This window comes from Patagioenas fasciata, chromosome 5 (assembly GCF_037038585.1).
Source record: "Patagioenas fasciata isolate bPatFas1 chromosome 5, bPatFas1.hap1, whole genome shotgun sequence".
Classification (NCBI taxonomy): Eukaryota; Metazoa; Chordata; class Aves; order Columbiformes; family Columbidae; genus Patagioenas; species Patagioenas fasciata.
Genome location: NC_092524.1, coordinates 11,797,904 through 11,821,742, shown reverse-complemented (window position 1 = coordinate 11,821,742; position 23,839 = coordinate 11,797,904). Strand labels below are relative to the sequence as shown.

Below are 23,839 nucleotides of genomic sequence, written 5' to 3'. Positions count from 1 at the left end.
TCAGCTTCTGCATTGCAAACTCCGTATCAAATGGTTTCACAACATTACATAATTACATACATCAAGGAAGGACGGAAGGAAGGACGGAAGGAAGGAAGGACGGAAGGAAGGAAGGACGGAAGGAAGGAAGGAAGGAAGGAAGGACGGAAGGACGGAAGGACGGACGGAAGGACGGAAGGACGGACGGAAGGACGGAAGGACGGACGGAAGGACGGACGGAAGGACGGACGGAAGGACGGAAGGAAGGACGGAAGGAAGGACGGAAGGAAGGACGGAAGGACGGAAGGAAGGACGGAAGGAAGGACGGAAGGACGGACGGAAGGACGGAAGGACGGAAGGAAGGAAGGAAGGGGACGGAAAGAAAGGGGGGAAAGGGGACGGAAAGAAAGGGGGGAAAGGGGACGGAAAGAAAGGGGGGAAAGGGGACGGAAAGAAAGGGGGGAAAGGGGACGGAAAGAAAGGGGGGAAAGGGGACGGAAAGAAAGGGGGGAAAGGGGACGGAAAGAAAGGGGGGAAAGGGGACGGAAAGAAAGGGGGGAAAGGGGACGGAAAGAAAGGGGGGAAAGGGGACGGAAAGAAAGGGGGGAAAGGGGACGGAAAGAAAGAAAAGAGATTAACCTCACACTGAATTAATGAATGACAGATGACTCCAGAAACCAGAGCAATGCACACAAGCAGGGACACATCAGTAAGGACAAAGTATTTGCAGCAGGATTTTGATCATAGGTAGACCAGGAAAAACTGTGCCTGATGAGATCTCTTCATTTGAAGTGTTATGAAAACTGAAATTTAATACTTGTGACAGATTTAGCTCTCTTGGCATTTCTACAGAAGAGAGTTAGGATGTCAGCTCCTTAAAACACAAGCATCTGTTGTGTTTAATTTCTTGAACTTCAACATTAAAATTTTAAAAAAATAAAATTGTACTGGACATATTACACTAGATCTGCACAGAGCTTTGCACAAAAAAGTCCAGTTTTACTCTGTCACAATATTACCCATAGTTACAAAAGTAAAGCAGAAGAATTCCAGTTCTCCATTTTGTGATGTTTTAGCATTTCAGTACTTGGATTGATTTCTTATGCTCAAAGGAATGCATATAAAGCAGTTTAGTAGCTCTTGTATAGATCCTTCACTGTAAATGAAATCACAAGTTGAATCAGGTGTTGCAAAAGAATCCAAGGTCAATAAGAAGTAGTAAGACCTTGATTTTGAAATAGCTTCTGGTGCACCCTAGGAAAAGTTTTTATATTTTAAACAGGGTGGCTGTCATTGTTTAGATGCAGATGCATCTGCTTCTCCTTCAAAGCAGCATGCAGCACAAAGAGACACTATGGACACGAGAATTCTCATGTTTCAAGTTACCATCTGAATTCAGGAACTTCAAGACTTCCACTATACATAGGGTTGTGTGATGATTAGAAGTCAAGTGAGCTCTTACTTATCAAGACATGAGAGAAATAAAGCCCTGAAACTACGCACAATGCTTCCCAATCAGTGCTGAGGGAAAAACAAAACACCTTGAATTTGTCACAAGCTGTCTGCAAAATAGCAGGACGGACTGATTAAGAAACTCTTCATGCAGTTCAATTGTACTACTTTTAAATCTCTCTTTAATCAATGTCATTCAACTTTCCTTCTTTTTTGGATTATTTTACCTTATTACAGATTCTGCAGAAAACATCACTCTTGGCTAAGTTTGGTTGTACCTAAAAAGTGCTTGGCCAAAAAGCAACCAAATGTTAACCTTATAATATAGAGATTCTAGGCTTCGCACTGAAAATAAACTCCTTGCCAGTGAAGAAAAAGCCAAATTTAATACTTGTTAAAATTGCTTCTAAGTATCTGAGCTGATTTCTGGGGACAGTCTACACTTATTCAGTGCCTGGCTAAGAAGTCACAACATCAAGGACTACCTAGAGCAGCATAAGCAAAGGAGATTCAGCAGATGGCTTTAGCCTCCCTTAACTTAGGGAGACTGAGCTCATTCTCAAGAGCCACATAAGTACTTATCTGAAAAAGCCATGTTACGCAGGGAACAGAAATAGCAAAGACACCTCACTTCACACACCCTTCTAGAGGTCCCAAACCAACATTTTTCTGTAAAACTGAAATCCCAAGTAAATAAACCACCAGTAACAGACACCATAACAGTAAGTCTCACAATACTGCTACACTACAGATCCAACAAAAAGGAATACCGGTACGGATAGAGGGGTCCCCTCCCTTAAAAAACAAGAGAAATTAAATTGAACTTATTTTTAATGAAATCATCGCCATCCAAAGCATTTTGCATGGTGGGCAAGTACACGAAGTAGAAAAACAAAGGAGGTCTTTGATCACAAAGTTTTACTTGTTTTGTTTCTGGAGTCAGCACAGCAGAGTGAGCAGTGACCAGCTGACAGCTCTGTATGTCAGCCTCTATGGACACACTGACCATCAGTTTGCACATACAAAAGGAAAATGATACAAAGACAACATACTTAGCAACATGTATAAGCAGATATACAACTCAAAGAGCATCCTTAAATTAGCCACTTGGTATGTCAGTCTCCAGAACAGCTAAATATTCTTTTATTCGTTGGGGAGGTATCTATTTCTGGTCAAAAGAAAACCCCAAATAGTTACACACCACTTAAATAGCAGATTGTTACAAGAGAGGACACATAACATCAGGACACAAAGTGTTCTCCTGAGACACTACACTAAGCAACAAGGACGTCACATCCTAATTTAAAAACTTGTCTTTCCCATAAACTTTTATCATCACAAAGAACAGGGTGTCCAGGTGAAAGTCTCACAAACCTTATAAATGTGGATGCAAGTCAGTCAGTGTTCATGTGTCTGATGCCAAAGCCTGGTCCCCTGAGGTCAACAGCACAAGTTTCCATTGGCTCAGTGGGGCTGGACTACACCCATCAATTCCAAAGCCAGAGCACAATTGCAATTCTTTAGTTTGACCTCAAGCACAATAAGGGACAAACCCCAACACAGAACTAGCAAGGCCTGCATCAAGCCCATATCCTTCCTTTCAGCTCTATTTAAAAATATAGAAGGAAACTATTTTGGTTCTTTCAAAAGGATGTCTAAATGAGGAATTAACATTCACTAATAATAAGTTCCCTACCCCACTGACATCCTAAAGAAAAAAATATTATTTTAAACATTAATACATAGTTACATAGTATGCAAATAGATGCCCACATCAATTCGGAACAGTCAGTTCTGACAGCACAATCACCACTACTTGGATTCTCTGCACAGCCCAGGTGCTCAAAGTGCAGCTCACATACAGGTTTTCACATCCCCTCCTAAACAGTCAGACTGAAACATGGTTCTGAGTTAAGGCTTCTACTTGAATACAGCATTGAAAAACTAAAAACCATTCATTTACAGCATGTATCATCTTTGTGCATCAGGTCCCAACCTTGCAAGTAACTACCTAAGTAACACACAGAAAACATGGATATGCAAATTTATACACATGGCTGCTTGCGGGAAGTGTGTTCACAGTGGTCCTAAACGCTAAAGGATGCTCCTGGGCCATTCCTGTACACAAATGACGGCCCTTTGTGTTTATTCTCAGCGCTACTGGTCTTCCGGCCAACCTAGAATTTATGACTGAAAACAACTTAGAGCTGCAGCTTTCAGACACACAAATTTAATTCCTCAAGTGTCTGTTTAACACTGAAATACAGGCAAACATAAAACTGAAGTCTGTCAATAAATGTGCAGCATTATCAAGGTTCTATCACACCAGCAGATCGCCTGAGAATGCATACAAAGCAGTGATTATCTTTCAAAATAATTATCTTGGTCAGTCTGGTCTAAATGTGTTGGCATCGAGAGGAAGAAAGGCTTTTCAAGTGATCTTTCTTATCTTCTAAAACAACACAGAAAAAAAAAAACCCACAGACTTTGTTAAGATTTAGCATCTTTTTAATGGTTGAAATAAAAATACTGAGAATATACCTCTGTCTTATATTAGCAGAGAACAGGATTTTAGCTTTCCAAATCTTTCAACTTTTAGAAAAGAGAAAGCTATTGACCAAGACCCTTGGGATCACTTCATTAAAAACAAGGGGTTTTTTAATGAGATGCTACTTTTGTTGGATTGATTATAACAAACAGTGCCGCAAAACCAGCGTTATTTTCGCTCAGAAGAACTTCAATTTCCACCTTTCTCCTGCATTAGAGTAAGGAGATGTACATGCAAATCCTGTAGCATGAAATGGCCCAGATTAATTTGCTTGTTAAAAATGTATTGCTATAGCACTGCAAAAGTTTATTTAAAAGGAAATTCAAAGACACATCAAAATAACCCAGCTTACTTTAGTACTTGCTCAGTTTATGATCTGCAAGAAAGCTAGTTTAACCACTTTTTTTGATCAGTTTTACTGATAAACAAACCACACTTTTGCCAGCAACATTTGAAACAGCTACATGTTCTTCCCTTCCCCTTTGATTTCTGTAGCACCTTCTTCTAGCACTGCATGTCCCATTCACCCCCCTTTTTCTTCTGAGTTCCTCACAAGCCTCTGATGCAGCACGCAGTGAAACCACAAGGATGTTCAGACGTACAGAAACAGCCCTCAACAAAGCGGCAATACATATAAGAACAAGCTTAACTTCACATGCACCGTATCACCAACACATACAAGCAACTCAATCCCATAGTAAGCCACCAGCCTTTTCTACAATTTCACTGAGCCACAGAGAGTCAGGTCTTCATGCCACTGGCGAATTCCAACGAATTCTCCATCAGGTGCTATTTTCTGATGTAACCAAGGAATAGTCTAAACTTGAATTTTATACTAATGCAGATAATTTGCTGAAGATTAATGATCATCTGACAAAGCAACAACTTCTAGGGTACAGTTGGGTTTCCATGCTTCCAGGGTAAGGCATTCCTTTAAAGCATCAGAGTTTTGACCAAAATCTGGGAGACTGCCACCACAAGCAAACCAAAACAAGCCCTATGGTATGTGTGCAAGACGAAAACCTGATCAAGTTGGGACAGACAGTATTTCCACATCCACTAGCCTAGAACACTTCAAGCAAGGTAAATTAGTCTTTTAAAAACTTCATTATAAAACTACAATCACGAAGTCTACAGTGACACTGAGGCATCCATACTATGCTAGATAAAAATATTATATTCTTCCAAAATGCCCTTCAACTGAGAAGCACTAACTAGATTTCCTATCAAAGCTCACTTCTTTGGCCCTTGTCTAAATGAGATATTGCTTTCTTTAATGACAGTTGTCCCATGAATCCATGTAAATAGATTAGCAATAGAAATGCAGTTTATGCAGTTTAAAAAAAAAAATCTTTGTCTTGAAGAACTCAAAATAAATAGAACAGAACAGAATAATAGAACAGTTCTTTATATACTCTTTGTGATAAGTGAGGAAAATTCCGATACTTACTTTATCGATGAATCAGGAGCCTAGAGGCAGGACTTGGAATTTAAGTTCCTCACATAACCCAGATGATTTCATAAATAGATCATACACATTCCAAATTTCAGAGATAGAGATAAGCAATGTTAAATATTAATATCCCTTTTGTTACTGATGAAAAATTCGTCTTCATTGAAGTACAAATAATAGAATCCATATGTCTTCTGCTGTTGTACAGCACATGTTCTGCATGTTCCTTGTTAGCTGCTATGTCAGGAATTCAGTATACAGCTTCTTTGGCTCTTTTAAGTGACGGGTATCTGAAAGCCTCATCACAAAGCAAAGTAGTTTGGAGATGAGCCTGTAATCTCCAGTTCTAAATATATTAAAGCTAACCGATTAAATTATTCATACCAGAAATACTGATCCTGACCATTAGTTTCACTTAGTGAGACCAGTACACACTCCGAATTCTCCTCTACATTTTAAAACGGTACGTTCACTTCTTGTTGCAACAGGGCGGGGGTGGAGTATTTCTGTTTGGTTATTTTTTTAAAATAAGCCCTCTACAACAAAAATCTCAACAATAGAGAGCTCCTGCTCTTACTGGTCTACTTTGCCTCTCATATAAGCAAATCTATTGGTACAGGATAACTTCTTAGTCATCTTTGACGTCTCCAGCACATGTTCACGATCATTCCTATGCCACAGCTACATTCCCAGCCCACAGTGCCAGGGACTTCAACAGTTTGCAGGAAACCTTACTCAGCAGTAACTACCAAGGGGATTTCTCAGGCTAAGTCACACCCAGCATCTACAAAGCTTTAAGAGCTCACTCTTAGAATATGAACAAGCTGAAGCTTCAGAAGGCCAAGTTTAAGTCCTTCAGCAAATTCCATCACATGTGCATGTTGCTGCCTGTATCTCAGTCCTGTGTGTCCTCCCCTTCCTGCCCTCCCAGACAGTTCTGATCTCTGCAAGATACGATCAAAAATCTAATCCTCCACATTCATGAAAGGCTATCTGTAAAACAAAGAAGCAAACTGACATGCCAGATGACTGTTTAATACTACTTTGATTTAATTTTTAACATCTGAAAAAAGACCCTTACTTTAAACCTCCAAAGTAAGCTGATAAGACTCTCCAAAATAATTTACCTTTCAAATAATTGAAATATCTATTTGAAGTTATAATATGTTTATTTAGTTGGAAGTATTCTTTACAAAAGCAGGACAGTCTTTTAGGAGCTTGTTACAATACTGATAACGCCCATGGTGCATATTAACATGCATATCCACACAAGCATTTTATTTTACCAGCTATTCTGTCCAAAAAGTATACTAACCATATCAATTAGGCCTGTCAGTATATCCAAAACTCTGTAAAAATGCAGTAAACCAAAGCAATAGTCTGTTTTTATGGCAAGAACATACACTACTCTGTTATTAATTATGGCAGTGCAAAAAAAAAAAAAAGAGAGGGAGAAAAGAAAGAAATCGAAAGATTGAATAATTTAGTTTCCACAGAAAAAATAACACAGTTTGAAGAGAAATTTTCCTTTGAACTTGCCAGGAAAAACAAATGAAAACTATCAGCATATGGATTTGAGAAAAAGAGCAATGTTGGCATGGTGACCAGACTGGAGGTTCACAAAAATATCTTGTCTTTAATTTCATGCAGCTTTTTTAAGAAGTTTTCTTTTTGTGTCAAGCTATGTTACAGCACTGCTTGATAACAAAATTCAAAAACACCACCACAAAACCCTCTGTCTGCCACACTTTTACATTACTGGGAAAGAAGATGATAATAGAAGAAAACAGACAACCAGAGAAAATGGCAGAGATTAGAGAAACCTACCAGTGCCTGTAAGTAGGGTGTTTGCCATGGCTTATCCAGTCCTTCCCACACAAAGTTACACCTACAAGTAAACAGCCTCTAGCAGGGGCCAACACTGTTGTTCCATGGCTAGTAACTCTGCAAGTACTTGCTCCCACCGGGCCACCTGACAGAGGTGTCCTGCTTCTTGACAACGGCCAGCCAGACCATCCTTGTCACTCAGCACTTTCTACATACAAGAGCAAATAAACCATTCAACAGCGCTCAAGGAGAGAAGTCATGCGGCTGATGGATGGAGCTGACTCCCGAGCCAGGCAGACGCCGAGCACCTGACATGTGTCCCCCAGGCGGTCCCGGGCTCCTGCAGGCATCTCCTTTGCTACCACAGGGAGCAACACCACTCTTGGTCCCCTGATCCTCACCACCAGCTCTTAAACTCACTCTTGGCACATCCCTTAAAAGAATATTTGTGGAGTGAACAGTGGGATAAAGTAAATAAAAACAACTTCTAAGCAGTTTGAACGTAGTCCAAGCCCCACGTGTGAGTTGCAGAACCTTTACAGACTGTTTGCTTCTCCTTCATGCAGTGGCTGGTGTTAACAGAGTCTTACTACATGGGAGAACGTCCTGAGCACTGTCCCAATAGCACCAGTTTGGTCAAATATATGCTGACATTTTGCTGCAGACTGAAGCATGCATTCTAGAAGAAAATTGGAAATAGTTTTAGTGCAGACACCTGACAGGCTGAGTCCACATAAGCCAACCCCAACTCAGAACTGCAGTGCAGGGAAACCCAACCTAACCCTGTGCAGGAAGGAGCCAGTGCTGAAACCACTCAAGCTTTGCTCACTCAGCACTCCACCGCAGCAGCTGGGTGGCCTTCTGGCCACAGTCACGGAATTCACACTGCACTTTCTTGCATTTCCTAGTACTACAGGGCTACGTTTTGCAGCACAAAAATGTTCTTTCTGTAACCTCACCGCATCAATACCTGTAAAATCACAGTTTAAAATTCCCGAAACAGGGGTTTATTTATCTATTTCACCAGATTTTCTTCAGCATCTCCAAAATAAAGAGCTATCCCAAACCAGAGCCAGCAAGAACTTGACAATGGCTGTTACAGTTAGCACTAGTGTTTTGGTTCATTTCTCTCTTCTCTCATAGTCATGTACAATATTTAATCAATTGAGACAAGCTCCTCTCACCTCTTGAGGAAGTTCCAGCTTAGACCTGTCATCCAGCCCATTAGAGTGCAAGCCCATGAGGTAAGGGACAGGGGCATCTAGAAAATGGAGGAGGGATGCTGGAAGAATAGGAACATACACATGCTGCCACTGAAATGGAAACATTAGTGCTGTGATGGTCTCTGCCACAGTCATCAGTCTTTGATAATCTGAAAAACATCAAGAAAAAATATTTCTTTCACAAACATTTTTAAGCAAATGAATTTTAGTTCAAAAAATGTGAACTTGCTTTAAAACAGAAACCACAAAACCCAGTACTAGCTGAGTGGCATCTTAATGAAAACCCAGACTTGTACACCTAAGCACATTCTGCTGCAACAACAAAGAGAGCTCAATGCAAAGTAGGTCATTCTACAAGTCATAGGGAAATTAGTAAATTGAGTCTTAGCATCCATTAAGTCACCCTCTGCTACCTATACCATGATTACCAGGAACACCAGTTTGAGTATGGAAGTAGTATTGTAATTGGCTAAGAAACACATCGGAAATAATTTCTCCGTTTTCTATGGAAGCTTTGGATGAAACCCAAGGCATCTGGTATCTCCAAATAAACATTTTTAAAAGAGGGATTGAATGTCTATAAAGCATGCTGTATGGCAGCCAACCCAACAGTGTGACTGAAATAACTATGTAGAAAAAAAAAGGACCAGCTTCATTTATCCTCCGCCATGTATGACCCAAGTCTCAGTTCCGTGTAAAAACAACTCATCTCCTAGAATTTACCAGCAGTGCTAAATGCCCCTGTGCATCACACATACCAAAGGATCTTTTTATCCAGCAGCTGGTGACTAGAGCTGCTAACATTGTAGTATACTGGGCCAACACCTCACCCTCCTCTCTTATACTACAGAATCATCCTTAATGGTTTTTGATACCTATGCACTGTAAAGGAGGAGGCAACACCAGATGAACTCGGAGTGTGTGGGCTGTTACAACTGCTGGAACAGTCAGACTGCTTCCGAGCTGCCAGGGTAGAGAGAGTGTAAAACAAGCCCACAATTAAGACAATTCCTGCCTTTAGTCAAGTTATAAATATATTAATAGTACAAACTGGAAACATAGGATGCTTTTTTTTCATGATACTGCAGCAACATCCAATTCCAGCCAGGAAAGCGGGGGCAATAGGAGGAATGGGGAAGAAAACCAGCATCCTTCATATGTGTGGTGAGGTGTGGGGTACACATGTCCTAACATGTTCATAAAACTACAGACACTATCAAATTGGCAGAGACACTTGAATGCACAGGTTCAGGTGCTGAGGTTTCTGAAGCTGTTGCACGCTGTAGCAGAGGGCAGATGAAACCTGAAAAAATAACATCTGTTCTAAACAAACACTCTGGAGAAAAATTAAGCTTAGCCATGTACTTTTTAAGGCTATTGCTATAATTCTGTTCTTCAGCCATCTTCCACTCAGACTTCAGATAGCAGAAGACAAAGAGCCAAGAAATTCAGTTCCTAGCGTTCATGATTAACTTTGTTTGAAGACAAAGCTACAGAGTTTGGGGTCTGCAAGGTGTCCCATAACCCAGAATAACTCCACACAGGTTTTGCAAACATCAGTCATAATTCTGAAATCTAGGCTTTTGATTTTCCTTTTCAGATCAAGCTCTGCTAGTGGAAAAGGTTACTGCACAGAGCTACTTGTCATCGCCTCACAGTAGATCTACTGTGACTGAGGGAGCCTACAAACAAAACAAGCAAGAATAGCTTAAACAATTTAAAGTTTTTGACCAAACTTGCTTGGACTGAAGAATTTAGGAAACACTCAATGAACATCACCAGCAGTGCTCCCCCATTCTGCCAGGGCACCAGTTTCTGCCTACACAATTACTTATTGGTTTGCAGCTTTAATCACAGCCTGACTGCAAAGAAGTGATGAATTAATGGTACGCTTCAGGAAGAAGCAGAATCTATTCCATACCCTATTTTCTTCAGCTTTAAAAGGAATTTTAAATGTAGCCACAGATACACTAACATTCCAGCTGGTTCCTATTGAGCTGTTTATTTGAAAGAACAAGTCTCAGAATAGAAACAGTGTTTTCCTACTACACAACACCCCCTGTCTAAGCCTGCTGGCTAATTTAAATACAACTTCTCTCTCTGTCATTAAGCTAACTTCATTATTAGCCTTTCAAATTAATTACAAAGTAACATCAATAATTCAGAATTTCTATCCACTTAGCAGCTACCTCCTGCAGCCAAGTTATCTGCAAATGCAGTTCTCTGACCCTGGATATCCACATGGCTTAAACCATTCCCAACTATTCGGCCTGCATGGTCATACCCTCCAAGTAACATTGACTACATTCTGCAGCCTTTGTGCATGTCAGGAGCTGTTGGCAAAAGGCAACAACAAAGGCAAGAAGCCTGCAAACATAAACCAAAATAACTTAAGTGTTTTATTAAGTTAGACCTATCCTGAGAGGGTATGGAGGTTTTTTTTGTTTTAAGAAAGAAGAAAGCAGCACACTGCTAGTACTAAAGCATTACATAAGATTTTAGAATAATAATAATAAAATTAAAAGGGGAAGAAGTGCTTCAGTAGTGATCTTGCTCTTGTCTTTGAAACCAGAATATGTTTATTCTGGTGCAAATGACATAGAATCACTGCTAGGGAAAAAAAAAATGACATACCACTAATGTGCTATTAGTTTGGAAAGAACTTTAATTAATCACTGTGCAAGGAAAAGAAAATCCACTACTTTTTAACATGATCTCTTAAGAACACAGAAAAAAGCTGACTTGTTCTTCTAACCAATCACTGTAGGTAAAATATGTTATCCTTTAAAGTAGCGGGTGTCAAACTCATTTTCATGGTCCTGAAATCCTAAAAACTCATTTATACAGTCCTAAAATTACATTTGGCCCTTTGAAGGCAACCATGAGGCTGATGTGGCCCCCAGTGAAAATGAATTTGACACCCCTGCTTTATAGTGTGTATGAGAAGTAAGTTACACTAGGATTCATTTATATCTAATATATTTAGGCATTTCTGTTGATCTGTAAAAAGCAAGTAAGCCCAGAAGAAGAATTGAGGTATCTTGGGTCTGCAGAGAGGGGAGCAGGATGGGAAGAAGGTGCCAGCTCTAAGAACCATGATTCCACCTCTCCATTCTCACATCCTACTACAAGTCTATCAAGTGCCTACAGAAATTCTCTGACTAGGCCAAATTAAAAACCATTACATTGTCACATTCCAGAATATTTTTCCTTCTAATCTTCCTACTTTATGGATTACAATTAAATACTTTTGTATTTGTCAAGTAGTTTCCATTCCACATGCAACTCCCACACTGCTGCTTTAAGGTAGAGAGGTGCCCCTACAGTGGTGGACCACAGATGACTTTGGTATGGTCAGAAACTATATGGATAAACCAGAAAGATGGGCTGCTTGCCAGGATTAGGCTTCTCTTTAACCTGAAGGGGAAAAAATTATGTACCCAGTCCCTATGGAAAGGTAGCATGCAATGCAGTTGAGCCACCAGAATAAAGCCTTGCCTGGAGAGTTTGCCTGAGGCATGCCTGTTCATAGCTGAAAGCATGGTGTAAAAGAAACATTTTTCAACAATTTTTTCTGAGTACAGGCTTTCAGTATGTCAGACTCCTTAGAGAAAGCACAGGTCACTTTAATTGGGCCTTTTACTTCAAAAAACCTGTAACTGCAGTAAGAAAGAACTGCCGTTAGTAAAAGCAGCGAGTCCAAGTACTTCCTACTCATGTTAACTTGTGTCCAACAGGCTGATTAAAGATGCCTGCACCAAGCGGCAAGCTTCCTAAATCATTGGAAGCACAAGGAAATGAGCTACATGAGAGATTAGAGTTGAGCAACACGGGACTAATGCTGCAAGGAAATAGAACTAATACTTTAAATCTCCAGAGTGAACAAAATTTTAAGCAAGCGAAACACAAATGGGGAGGAGTGATTCAATAGCAAAGCAGAAAAAAATCCTTTATTTGTACTTCAAAATGGGAGTGGACAGCAAATACCCAGAAAATAAAAAATGTTCACGATCATTGTCTGTGGCAGTGGTGCACTATGTTTCTCCTTTTATTGTTTTTAGCTCCAAGCAGATTTCACAGTTGTCTCAAACCAGTGCACACTTTTTAGAAGAGCTCTAGGTGCTCTGCAGAGATAAGGAATATGTCTGTTTCACAGATACAAGAGCAACATAAATTGCAGGAATGCAAACCAGCTCCCGCAGAACAGCATGGTGAGGGCAGTGCTGAACGGCTCCAGCACCGCTGGCTCTCCCAGTTCCTGGGCACTGGCTCAGCGCTAGAAGCAGCTTCAGATTCTTCACTGTCTCGCAGGCACCTGCATTCCTCTAACCCTTTTCTAAATGGGAGACAACTCCTTTGAGGTCAATCAAATTGAGATATTCATACATTTGGCTTACACTGATCCAAAACATACAGGCTGTGCCAATATAGTGGGACAAATGAAGAATTTCCAGATGTGTGAAGTCAGAAATATGTCAAAGGAATCTTAAAGCAAAACACATTCACTGCCAAGTGAAGTTACTCCTATTCCAAGGACTGACTGCAACTTACGATGCTAAGTAATTTGTTTCAAAATGGATTGCATCTGGCAGCAGAGCTTTGTGCTTGTTTTGTTTCAATTGGGGGGTGGTAGGGTTTTTGTTTATTTGCCTGTTTTTTTAAAAAAGTCAATCTCACAAGCAAACCCTCTGATCCTGACATGTACTGTTCTAAATCTAAGTCCACCCAATAAGTATCACAATCTCATCTGACCTAGGACAACCAGAAACTACCCCAACCACCTCAACTGTCACAGGCTTGAGCACCAAGAGATTTAATAAACACAAAGGACATAAAACCAAAAACAAACCAAAACCAAACACATTTATATTCTTAAGGACAACCTAGGCCTCACATTACTGCATGTGCAAGAACATGAGCAAGCCCTCGCAAAAGTTCAAGCAATATCTGATTCCATGTAGAACTGAGTGCACCATCACCTGTATCTGCACTGAACATTCCCTGTTTTACAAACAGCAAAACAGAGATGTTAGTCTAGCATACAGAAGAGAGAGTAGAATGTATCAGGAGCATATTCCGGTTAAAGATTATTTTAAAAAAATAAATCTAAATAAACCAAAACAAAGGAAGGAAACTGGTAAGCAAAGGTATAGACAACCAGAATCTCACTCAGAAGCTTCCTTTTCTTACTGATATCATCCTCCTAAGTGAAGCAAGCAATTGCTTTACTAAAACATTCTTCAAATCATTGCCATACAGAAAAAAACCATAATATCATGGTTAGAAAAGACAAAAACAGAAATTACAGGAAGAAATTGACTGTCTAGGACTTCAAAATACTTCACTCTCCCATTTCAAGTAATACGAAAATAAAGTGCATGTGTATCAAAAGCATTTCAGAAAAGGAGTCTTCAACTTGGCTACTGGCAATGCCAGCAGTAGGTAGTAAATTCTGTTATCAAGTCACTGGGAGCTTTGAAAGCATTCTGAGCATCAGAGATTAGACCCCTCAGAAAGCACTTAAGAGAATCTACATTTCATAAAACCTATGGCTACTGAGAGGGCACTGTCACAGCTGGTTGTCCAAAACTGAGGGCCAAAAGTCTGTAAACAAATAACTAAAATCATTTTTATAGTGAAAGAAGACTTTTCAGCAAGAAACTATAGGTGAGAACTTGACAGAGAGACAAGACACATCCATCAGGTGCAACACAGGCCAACGCAGCCTAAGCTTGGGGTGAGGCAGGGGAACAGTGAACAGAAACCGTCACAAAGAGCCAGGCCCACAGGCCTTCAGCTGCGCGGATCCCTTTGAATTCCATATGTCTGGGCCTGCAAACAAGGAACTCAAGTGTTCCAAAGCTATTTTAAGCTTCTTTAATTAGCTACTGATCAGACACTTGGAAAGTGTACAAGAAAAAAAAACCTGAACCTATGAATATGACTGGGAAAGAGAATGCAGAATACAGGTTTGTCCAGAAAAGAGCTGAGTTCCAGCCCGGGAGAAAAGAGCACTTATAATGTGATGGCCTGGAAACAGATCAGGGAACACTGTTCCAATACAGCGATGCATGCCTTGCTCTTCTTGTGGTGCTTCCAACCGGCCAGGCACATGTGCTCCCACCACAGGAGGGTCTCGGGCACAACCACAGTGAGCACAACTGCGCTGTGTTCTCCTGCGGCGGAAGAGCTGATGCTTGAAGCTTCCACTGGTGGGACTCGGAGATCCACATAGAAAAACTCACCCTAAATCTCAAACATATAAAGGCCTAATCCATTTCTGAAGAAACCATGAAAGTTTGTCTTCTAGGCAAGATTTTTCTACGAACAATAAGCGAAGTAATTTATTTTTTAAATCCAAGACATTATCAAGCACAATAAGGTTTGTTTACTGTATTTGAATTACTGTACAGTCTCTCTCTGGTAGTTAACAGTGTTTATATAAAACAATGCAAGAACTGTGACTATCATCCTGCTGCCATTTTACACTCTAAATCATCTTGACTATACACACAAAATCCACCTTTGGCTTTAGTCTATGCACACATGTCAACAAACAAACATCTGTATTTCATGCTAATAAAATAATGTTCCTAATAACTGCAGATTATGTTTTATAAATAGTTACCATTTTTATACCATGTATTTCAGTGACAGCTCAATGTAAGAAAACATCAAAACCAGATTTCAGTAACACCATGGACTATCCCTGGATTTGTCTTGGAGTGTTCCAGAGTTCTTTACCATTACTATAAAACAGTGTTCAAAATGCAGTCTGACCACTTGAAACCACACCATTACGGATGGGTGAGTCTGGACTAACATTAGCCAGCTTGGGACAAAAAAAAAAATACTAGAAAAAATAGCTTTTGCCATAACTCCACATAGTCTGTGTTAGAGTAACAGTATGCAGAGCAAGAAGCCCAGAATTCTCAAATTTCAACACAGAAAATGGATATCACTGACACATTACTTATTGATAAACAGATGCTATTTCAGTTTAGTTGCTGTCTATCCTCTCCAAAGCAAGTTTTATCTATGTGACTTCAGCAATAACTCTTTCAAGGTCTTAACAGAGATTTGGGATTTAAATTCAGTCAAAGCTTTTTTTTTTTGGGTAATTTTATTTCAAAGTAACAACTGAAACATCACTTTGGGTACTCAAAGAGAAAATTATATTTTCACTGTTAATTCTTCTTCAGAACCATATATAATTAACTATGTGTCTTCTCAAAACTCATGGATATGTCAGCAGAGATAGGAGGGAATTCAGCTGGGCAGCTGAAGAGGAACATGGGAGAAGGCATAGTACTCTAGCCAACAGCACAGCATTCCCAGACAACAATACACAGGACAGTCAGTCCATGAATATAGCAGATCATGTGAAACTGCAAAGTTATAAGCTTAGGTGTCTAAAACCAGGAACCAACGCAATGCTCTCTCTGCAACTCCAGTTCTTTTCTTTACATTACAACCTGCATATAGATCAGCCTAATTGCATTAGCATGCTGTCACCACTTTAATGCAGCTATTCTGTTGTTTGTGTGGTTTTTAAAAATTCAAGAAACAAAAAGACCTTGTGTTGGTACAACTACAAGAAAAAAAAAAACAAAAACAAAAAAAACACAAGTACTCACGCTGTGAATAAAGCAGTATCTGAAATTCCAGGAGGGCACAGGTGAAGAGTTGAACCACATTTTCTACTCCAAGCAATTCAAAGACTTCTTTAACTGGAAAATCAAATAATGGTAGTTCGCTGGTGCTTGGCCTCTGGCAGATAATTGGTCCATAAACACCTGAAAATTTTAATGACCTTCCTGCTGGAGGAAGAGGAACCTCGTAGAGAATATTGTAGATGTAGCTTTCTAAAGGTAGAGGTGGCGGCTGAGGTGAAGTCACTGCTTGGTGAAGTTGTTCTAGCACTTTCTTACAAGCCTTCATGAAAGACATTGGAGTAATCAGACAAATGCACTTTGAGACATAGAGTGTGTCTCTGCTGATGTCATAGGAGTTAAAACGCTGTAGCTTTGAAACAGAAGTGCCATTGCAGTCTCCGGTGCTGCTGCAGCTACCTTTGTCATTCGTGGGGGGAGTCTGAAGAATGTCGTACTCAGCATTGTGCATGTGATACAACGTCTGCATTGCACTGCAGATCTGTTTGCTAGTAACCTCCTCAAAAAACGTGAGAGAAAATCCAAATGTCCGTGAGCCATCTTCACGAGTAATAATAAAAGAGTGGAACTGAGGTTCTCTGGAATCTGCTTGTGTCTTGAAAGCAAGCCCTTTAGGCATACACAGCTATAAAAAAGCCGGGAGGGGAAATAATATCAATTAAAACACACTTTTCTCTCTTCCTGTCCCCAGAAGCGTTGGTGAAAACAGGATTTAGAATTCGGACACTGACATTCACTTTAAATTCTATTAAGTGTTACACCTCTGTACAATACAGTAATATGCATCTAAGTCAGAAAAAAATACAGGAACATATTAAAAAGGCCGCATGCAGGTTTTACTTGAAACTCAACCATTTTGTTACCAACCTCAATGGGTATAAAATAAAAGAATTCAAACTCAGAAAAAGGAAAGTATTTTGGTCACTAAGACCAGGAATCTGACAGAAAAAAGTACAATATTTTATCTAAATTGAGAAACCATACCTCATTCCATTAAACAGAAAAATCACGCACAAAACATTCATTAATTGCAAACTAATTTATTTCTCTAACAATTATTTCGAACATAACAAAAAAGTTGTAAAAGAATAAAACACTTTCCAAGGGACTTACCACTTACATGTTTTAACTTAATTTCCTTTAAAAAAAAAATCTCAATTAAATAAAAAGGCCTTTTGGGCCTGCACAATTTAGAGAAATTCATTATTATTTCCAGTCTACAACAGACATCACACTTTCTTGCCAAAGAAAACACAGATGAATGCCTTCAATTGTTAAGGTAGTTTTTGCCTTAAAAACCAAAAGCCATTAAATGATACTGACCATTCCCACTGCATCCTGGTCAAAAGGGTTCCATTCAACATTCTCAGGATAGCGAGCAAGAACTTTGGATTTAAATGTGCGTCTTAAGGGAGTCTGTTCAAAATTTTCCCCTGCAGATGAAAGAAAAATGCAGAAGTAAATATCTCATTCTCTTTTTAAGCTCAAACAAGGACAAAAAGCAGGACATCAGCAGGCAGATGCGAGGGTAAGTGAATTAAGCACACACTCCTTTTAAGAGAAACAGAAAATGCAAGACAGTTAGTCAGCATATAATCAGACTGAAGATATTAGCAAGAATTAGCATTGTAATGTTTCTACATCATTAAGTATCTGTGCTTTTCCTTAAGTGCGACTATCTTAAGATTGCGGTCACGAGAACAACTCTCTAAGCTGCTCTTCAGGTATTTTGGATTCTTGTTAAAGCAGAGCTAAAGCTTCCGTTTCAGTGGAATTTTATTACTGAAGAAAAGCACAAATAGACAAGATGCAAAGATGATGTAATTTTAAGACAGCCATACAAATGGCATCACTAATTTCTTCTTCAAGACTTAGAAAGAAAGGGTATCCACCATCTACAAGAAGTTAGCTGTGAAGAGAGAGTCTAGGAGGTTAAAAGATCAAGAACCACATGAATGCTCATGAAGACAGGCTATCAGATGAACAAAAATGTGCTTTTTTATCCCCACTTTTTCCTTTACCTTCTGTTGCACTGGAAATGAAACGGCTGGCACCATCTCGGGTTTTAGAGGCCTGTATATACTGGCATAAAGCTATATAACAAATAAAAACAACACTGCATTATAAATTTCATACTGTTGACTGTAATTATGTTGCTAACACATACCACTAAAAAATATGCAAGCATTCTATATAGAATTAGCATGCATAAGAGATAGTCTATTCTCCTAATATGCTTTTTACACATACAACTTTATAAAAATTCCTCATTTCAGGTACATATTTCTTGAAGGAGATGATCAGCGTGTAAAATACTATAGCTCATAGCTCCTGTGTACACAACCAGAATGCTGATGCAGCAACAGGAATTAGCTGCTTGTTACATGAAAGTTTTACACATTGAACTGTAAAATACTCCCAAAGAGCACATGATGAAGCTAACCCCAATGCCAAGACCATTTCAAGGGCTTTAGAACTACATGAGTTCAAGTGGTATGATCCAGCTTTTCACAGATGCTATCCACACAGCACACTGGCTGATATAGTCTTGTTCTTAGGCTCTCAAATTTCCTCTAGAGCAATGATTGTTCATGTTGATAGCACAGAACTTCCTGCAGTAAATCTTCTGAATATGTGTAGTTGTTTCAAAAAACAAAACAAAATAACCACAAATGGGCACAACTGAGTATCCTAAAATAAGTTTCGCTATATTACTGGAATGCAATTAGCTAAATGAGCATGCAGCTGTTGACAGCTGCACTAACAATCAGACACAATTGCGTGAAATCATATGCTTTAAATAAATCAAACTATTTCAGCAACACCTGCAAAAGAGAAAACACACTTCAACTCCTCATTTGTTTTCTTACATGCAGCAATTACATGGCAATCCAAATCAGTTTCAGAATTGGTTGGGTTTGTTCTGTACTTTTACAGTAATATTTAAAGTCCAATTACTAAGCCAGTTTAAGATCTTTATTTTGTACACTTAACCTCCACAAAGTAGCCATACACGGAGAGTTATAAAAATGCCTATAAAGAAACTAAGAAACACATACGAAACAAAACTTCACTTCCATGAAATGCTTAAGGAATCCCCTGACAGCTGAGAAGTTGTAACTCTGGATTTTATTTAAACTAAGTCTTAAATATTACCTCGAACAGGGAACTAATCCTGAATCAGGACCTCGGACAGGTCTCACAATCCCTAAAATAGTCACATCCAGTTTGCTAATCCTCTGGGTTTTAGCACTGATTTTCATGCAAAAGCACTCAGCTACATTATTTATTACTTTGTTCAATAACATAATTGTTCAGAGAAAAAAAAAATAATATTTGGGAAAATGTGAAACACATATAAAGAGAGGGACAGGAAAAAAAGAAAGAACTACAGCCTTAATGGGAAAAAGCAGTGTCAGTGACATAAAACATAAACAAAGCACTTCTGCAAGAGCTAAAAACAATCTTAAAAGATTAAAATAAGCATTTGAAAAAACTTCCAATCTCCCAGAAAGAGAAAGAAAAATGGACATAATGCCACATCTCTAGCTACTGACACAAACATACACTCAAGAGAATCCTCTGTAAAAGAGGTTTTAAAAATAAGTCAGGAGATTTAACACACCTACTATTTTCTATATTTGCATCTGTGCAGATGATGTAATGTCAACTTTTAGATAATTGAGGAAAAACCACAGACATTTACTAAGCTGGTTTGTTCCTGTTATTTTTGCTTCCACACACATATAAGGGAGAAAATACCTGAAAGCTAAATTTTCTCGTGAACTTGGACACTGCACACCACCATCACTGAGTTCGTCTATGTCCAAGGTCATGTATAGTTTGGAAATATTAAGATATTTCTGAATCAAAGACCTTTTCAGTAAGATTATTTATATTGCAGCATACATTATGCTGCTCTTCCCCTCTGATTAAAAAAACAAACTAACAAAACCAACACCACACACCACAGAACACCATATAGCACACCAAATGGATGCTTATACATTTTAAGAAGTCTTGCCCCATCTCCTCCAAAGAGACAGTTGTCCAACAAACACTTAAAGTTTTTAGACCTGAAGTCAGTCTATAATTTAATGAAAATACTGAAATTGATTTCTGAAAACCCACCGAGTCCTGATCCAGGCAGAAACGTAAGGCAACACTTACATGCCTTCCTATAATTCAAACAACTCAGCTGTTGCGCAGACATTGCTCTGGCCAAAGTGCCTCCATGTTACGCTTCTTTTCTAGAGCCACCCAGCTCCAATCCATGTTTCTCGTGTTGACTTGCACAAGTGTGATGCTCATTTTCTCTTTTGCAGCAGCACAGTCTTCCATCTTTTGCTATCTCTTTTTTTAAGAACCTTCAGGCTTGTAATACAGCAAACCACTGACCTTCAGATTGGGCAATGCTGCTTCCAAAGATACACACAGGGCAGGGAATCTTAAGTGAGAGCTCACCAACAACATCTGGAAAGTTCAACCCAGGAACAGGAGGTGATTTGTGCAACTCCAGGACACTGGTCACCCTCTTTTCTTGCCATTATGACTAAAGAGAACCTGAGCACCAGCAAGTAGGCAAAAAAAACTCATGGTTTCAAGATCTGTCTCTGTGCAAATTAGACACCTGACTAATTTGGTACTAATTGAAGTGGTTTTAATAAAAACACTGAAGAGAACAGCAAGTTGAACAAATGCAGGAGATAAATCCATCAGCAAAAATGGATAAAGTTTTATTGTAGAACTAATAAAACGAAGACATAAGAGAAGATAAACTGATAAAAATATGATGTATCACATCAGTTTCAGAGTGAGTACAACTTCTCACAGTTAATGACTCTCAAAGAACTGCTATCATCAGATTGTGCTTTTCATAAGGCTCCTCTCCTCTAGCAGAAGTGATGGCTAGAAAGTACTTTCCTTATTGATCAATACAATAAAGAAGTCTTTTAACAAGATTTCTCTGTAAATACTTACTTTCTGTTGTGCAAGTTCCATGTAAAGGGTTTGTTGGTTTTTTTTTAATGGAACACAGTATTTCCTGCTGGAAACTAAGGAGGCCTTTCAAACATATTTGAGGATTCTCACATTATCACTCTTCGTCACAGCATAGGAAAAGCTCTATAAAAGTGAAGATACAAACCACCCCACAGACTACCAGCTTTCAACTGATTTGGGTTTAAAGCAGAAACAGTAACTAAATAGCTACAACTGTAAGACTATTTGTCAGGAACTGTCATACAACATACAAAATGCACAAACATAAAAAATTTCAGCAGAAAACAAAAAACAGGAATACCTCATGATGTTTCAGATCAACATGCTTCTCAATACCAAACCTTCAAAATAATAATAATCCCACAGCAATTTGTAATGTAAATAATATAATAAAAGCATAAGGAAACATCATTTCACTAGGCACTGTACAAATCCAAACACCAGTTTACAATGAGACCTGGTGCTTCAACCAGCAGAAGAATGGCACTGAAGCAGAAAATCTCAGAATTTCTTTGTCATTGGAAAAAAACACTATCTGTGATATCCCACCCTAAAGACGATCAGTGAAATGATTTGGATTAAAAATAGCTAATGAAGAAGGGGTTAACAAAGATTAATGTTTCACTAATCCAGTTTAACCCATGTCCACGGTTTAGTTAAGAATACTCCAGAACAGAAGGAAAGCAAAGAGTAAACCACAGACAGAGAGGTTCTAAACTGGTGCATGGAAGGAAACATGGAACTATAGCAGAGTTTCAATAACCTACAGGGGCAACTGAGTAGCTCCTGAAGCCATCAAGACCCACAGCCTAACCCAGCTCCTCCTGTGTGAGGCAAAGCCCAGCTCACACCAGTCTCAGACTGGAGTGGGGTACGCTCCGTACTGACCAGATTAAATCTCACAGGTGATTCTCCAATCCCTCCCTCTCATATCTCTTCAGTAAACTGAACCAGATGGACTGTATTGCATGTATAAAGGAAACAACAAACCTGCTCAAGACGACCAAAGAGTTAAAACACATTACGTTTAGTTGGAACATAATTCAAACCAGCCCCTTTTCACAGCTGTGTTGGAGCTCACACCATTCCTCTGCCAGCCATCTAATACAATTTGCAGTATATGGAATCATACGGCCTGACAGACTTCCAGTTCTAACATTATTTATACCACCTTAAATGATGCTGGCCTACATGTCTATAATTTGGACTTCCTAATTACAAGCACATTAGAACTGTTAACGCATATACTCCAAGTATCCAACATTTGAACTAACAACTACACTGCATTTTATTGAGTGATGCCTTACTGAGTCACCCAATACTGAACATAAGCCGTATCACAATGTAGCTTTGTAGTGCATGCTGGCAGCCTCTTTGGCTCTCATTTTCATGCTCCTCCCTGCTCTCACCTGTATTACTTTTCTTGCTGCTCAACCTGTGAGCTGAAGACAGCTGTGTCTGTGTCTTGGTCTGATGAGAATTAGGATTTACAACCTCAGAGATACTACACGGAGTTTCCAACCTGTGCAGGGCAACATTCCTTTGGAAGTATCTGCATGAAACTATCCATACCAAGGGGTAACACTTTTCTATAAGATTATACAGAGAGAAAAAATACTAGATATTATATAAATACAGATACTAGAATGAACTAAAGCATTCCTCAATTCGATAACCTGCAAAACACTATCTACCAGGCTTTCCTCGGCTTTGAAGGGGAATTTAAAAAATGAATACTGAAGGTCTAATTTTAGCTCTTTCCTGATTTATCCAGAGAAAAGTCTGATTCACTGCCTTCTGTATTACTCTTCAGGAAAAGAAAAGAAGTTTTTCCAACACAGTAATAAGAAAAATAGCTAGATTGGACAACTTGCAGTTTCAATTACTTATGATCTCCTCCCTAACATGTGAAGAAGTACAAGTTTCAACTGAAAAGTGGATTTACTGTGAAAAATAGGAAAACTTGAAATCTCAACAAAAGAGGAAGATGAGACATTTTTAAAGGGCTAGAAAACCAGACTTAATACCCTACCTACACAGACACACACCTTCACTCCATTCCCTTCCCTTTTTTGATTATGGCATTTGCAAAGTTCTGTTTACAACCTGAACCACAGGGTAGTGCAATTTATCATTGTTATCACTATTATTAGCTGCATGTAACCATGCTAAGTAGTAACATATTTCCTGTCAAACCTTCATATGTATTCATGAAATAAGCTAGACCTGAACTGAAATCTCTTGACACATATAGAGTAAATTCAAGCTATGCCTGCCAATCATACATGTCCTCTCAGGTAGCTCACAGTAACAGAAGCAACACATATCCAGATGGACTGATTGCAAATTTCTAATGCAAATTTCCAATAAAACTTTAACATGATGGTAACAATTCAATTTCCCTGCTGAGTAGTTTGTTTCTTTGTCAGTATGCTTGTAACCCTAGATTTTTTTCTCTTCAATACATTAATCATTCTTCTTCATAACCCACACCCTGCCACAAAAAGCTTCTACTCATGTAATAAAGTTCTATCTAGTACACAACAGTAGTGTGTGGCTTAAGTTGTCCTTAATTAGAAAAGGATAATTTGATTTAAAAAATGCTAGGGATACTTTGCAGACAGAACTTTTTAAAACTGAATCACAGCATTTAGTATATGCTGTCAATTCAATCTGGTTTTAG

The 23,839-nt window shown here is 39.0% G+C and overlaps 1 protein-coding gene across 7 annotated transcripts in view; it reads right to left on the bottom strand.

Moving 5' to 3' along the window:
• DENND5A (DENN domain containing 5A) overlaps positions 1-23,839 on the bottom strand; it is a 73,081-nt gene that overhangs the window by 33,181 nt on the left and 16,061 nt on the right. For 5 of the 7 annotated variants that reach the window (XM_071808916.1, XM_071808912.1, XM_071808914.1 and 2 more), the window contains exons 2-5: positions 18,177-18,248; positions 17,479-17,588; positions 16,120-16,780; positions 8,444-8,631 (exon numbers count right to left, since the gene is read on the bottom strand). In XM_071808916.1, the coding sequence (XP_071665017.1) occupies positions 8,444-8,631; positions 16,120-16,780; positions 17,479-17,588; positions 18,177-18,248 (1,031 nt within the window). The remainder of the gene's footprint in view (positions 1-8,443; positions 8,632-16,119; positions 16,781-17,478; positions 17,589-18,176; positions 18,249-23,839) is intronic. The other 2 variants (XM_071808913.1, XM_065838313.2) reach the window with 1 other exon arrangement.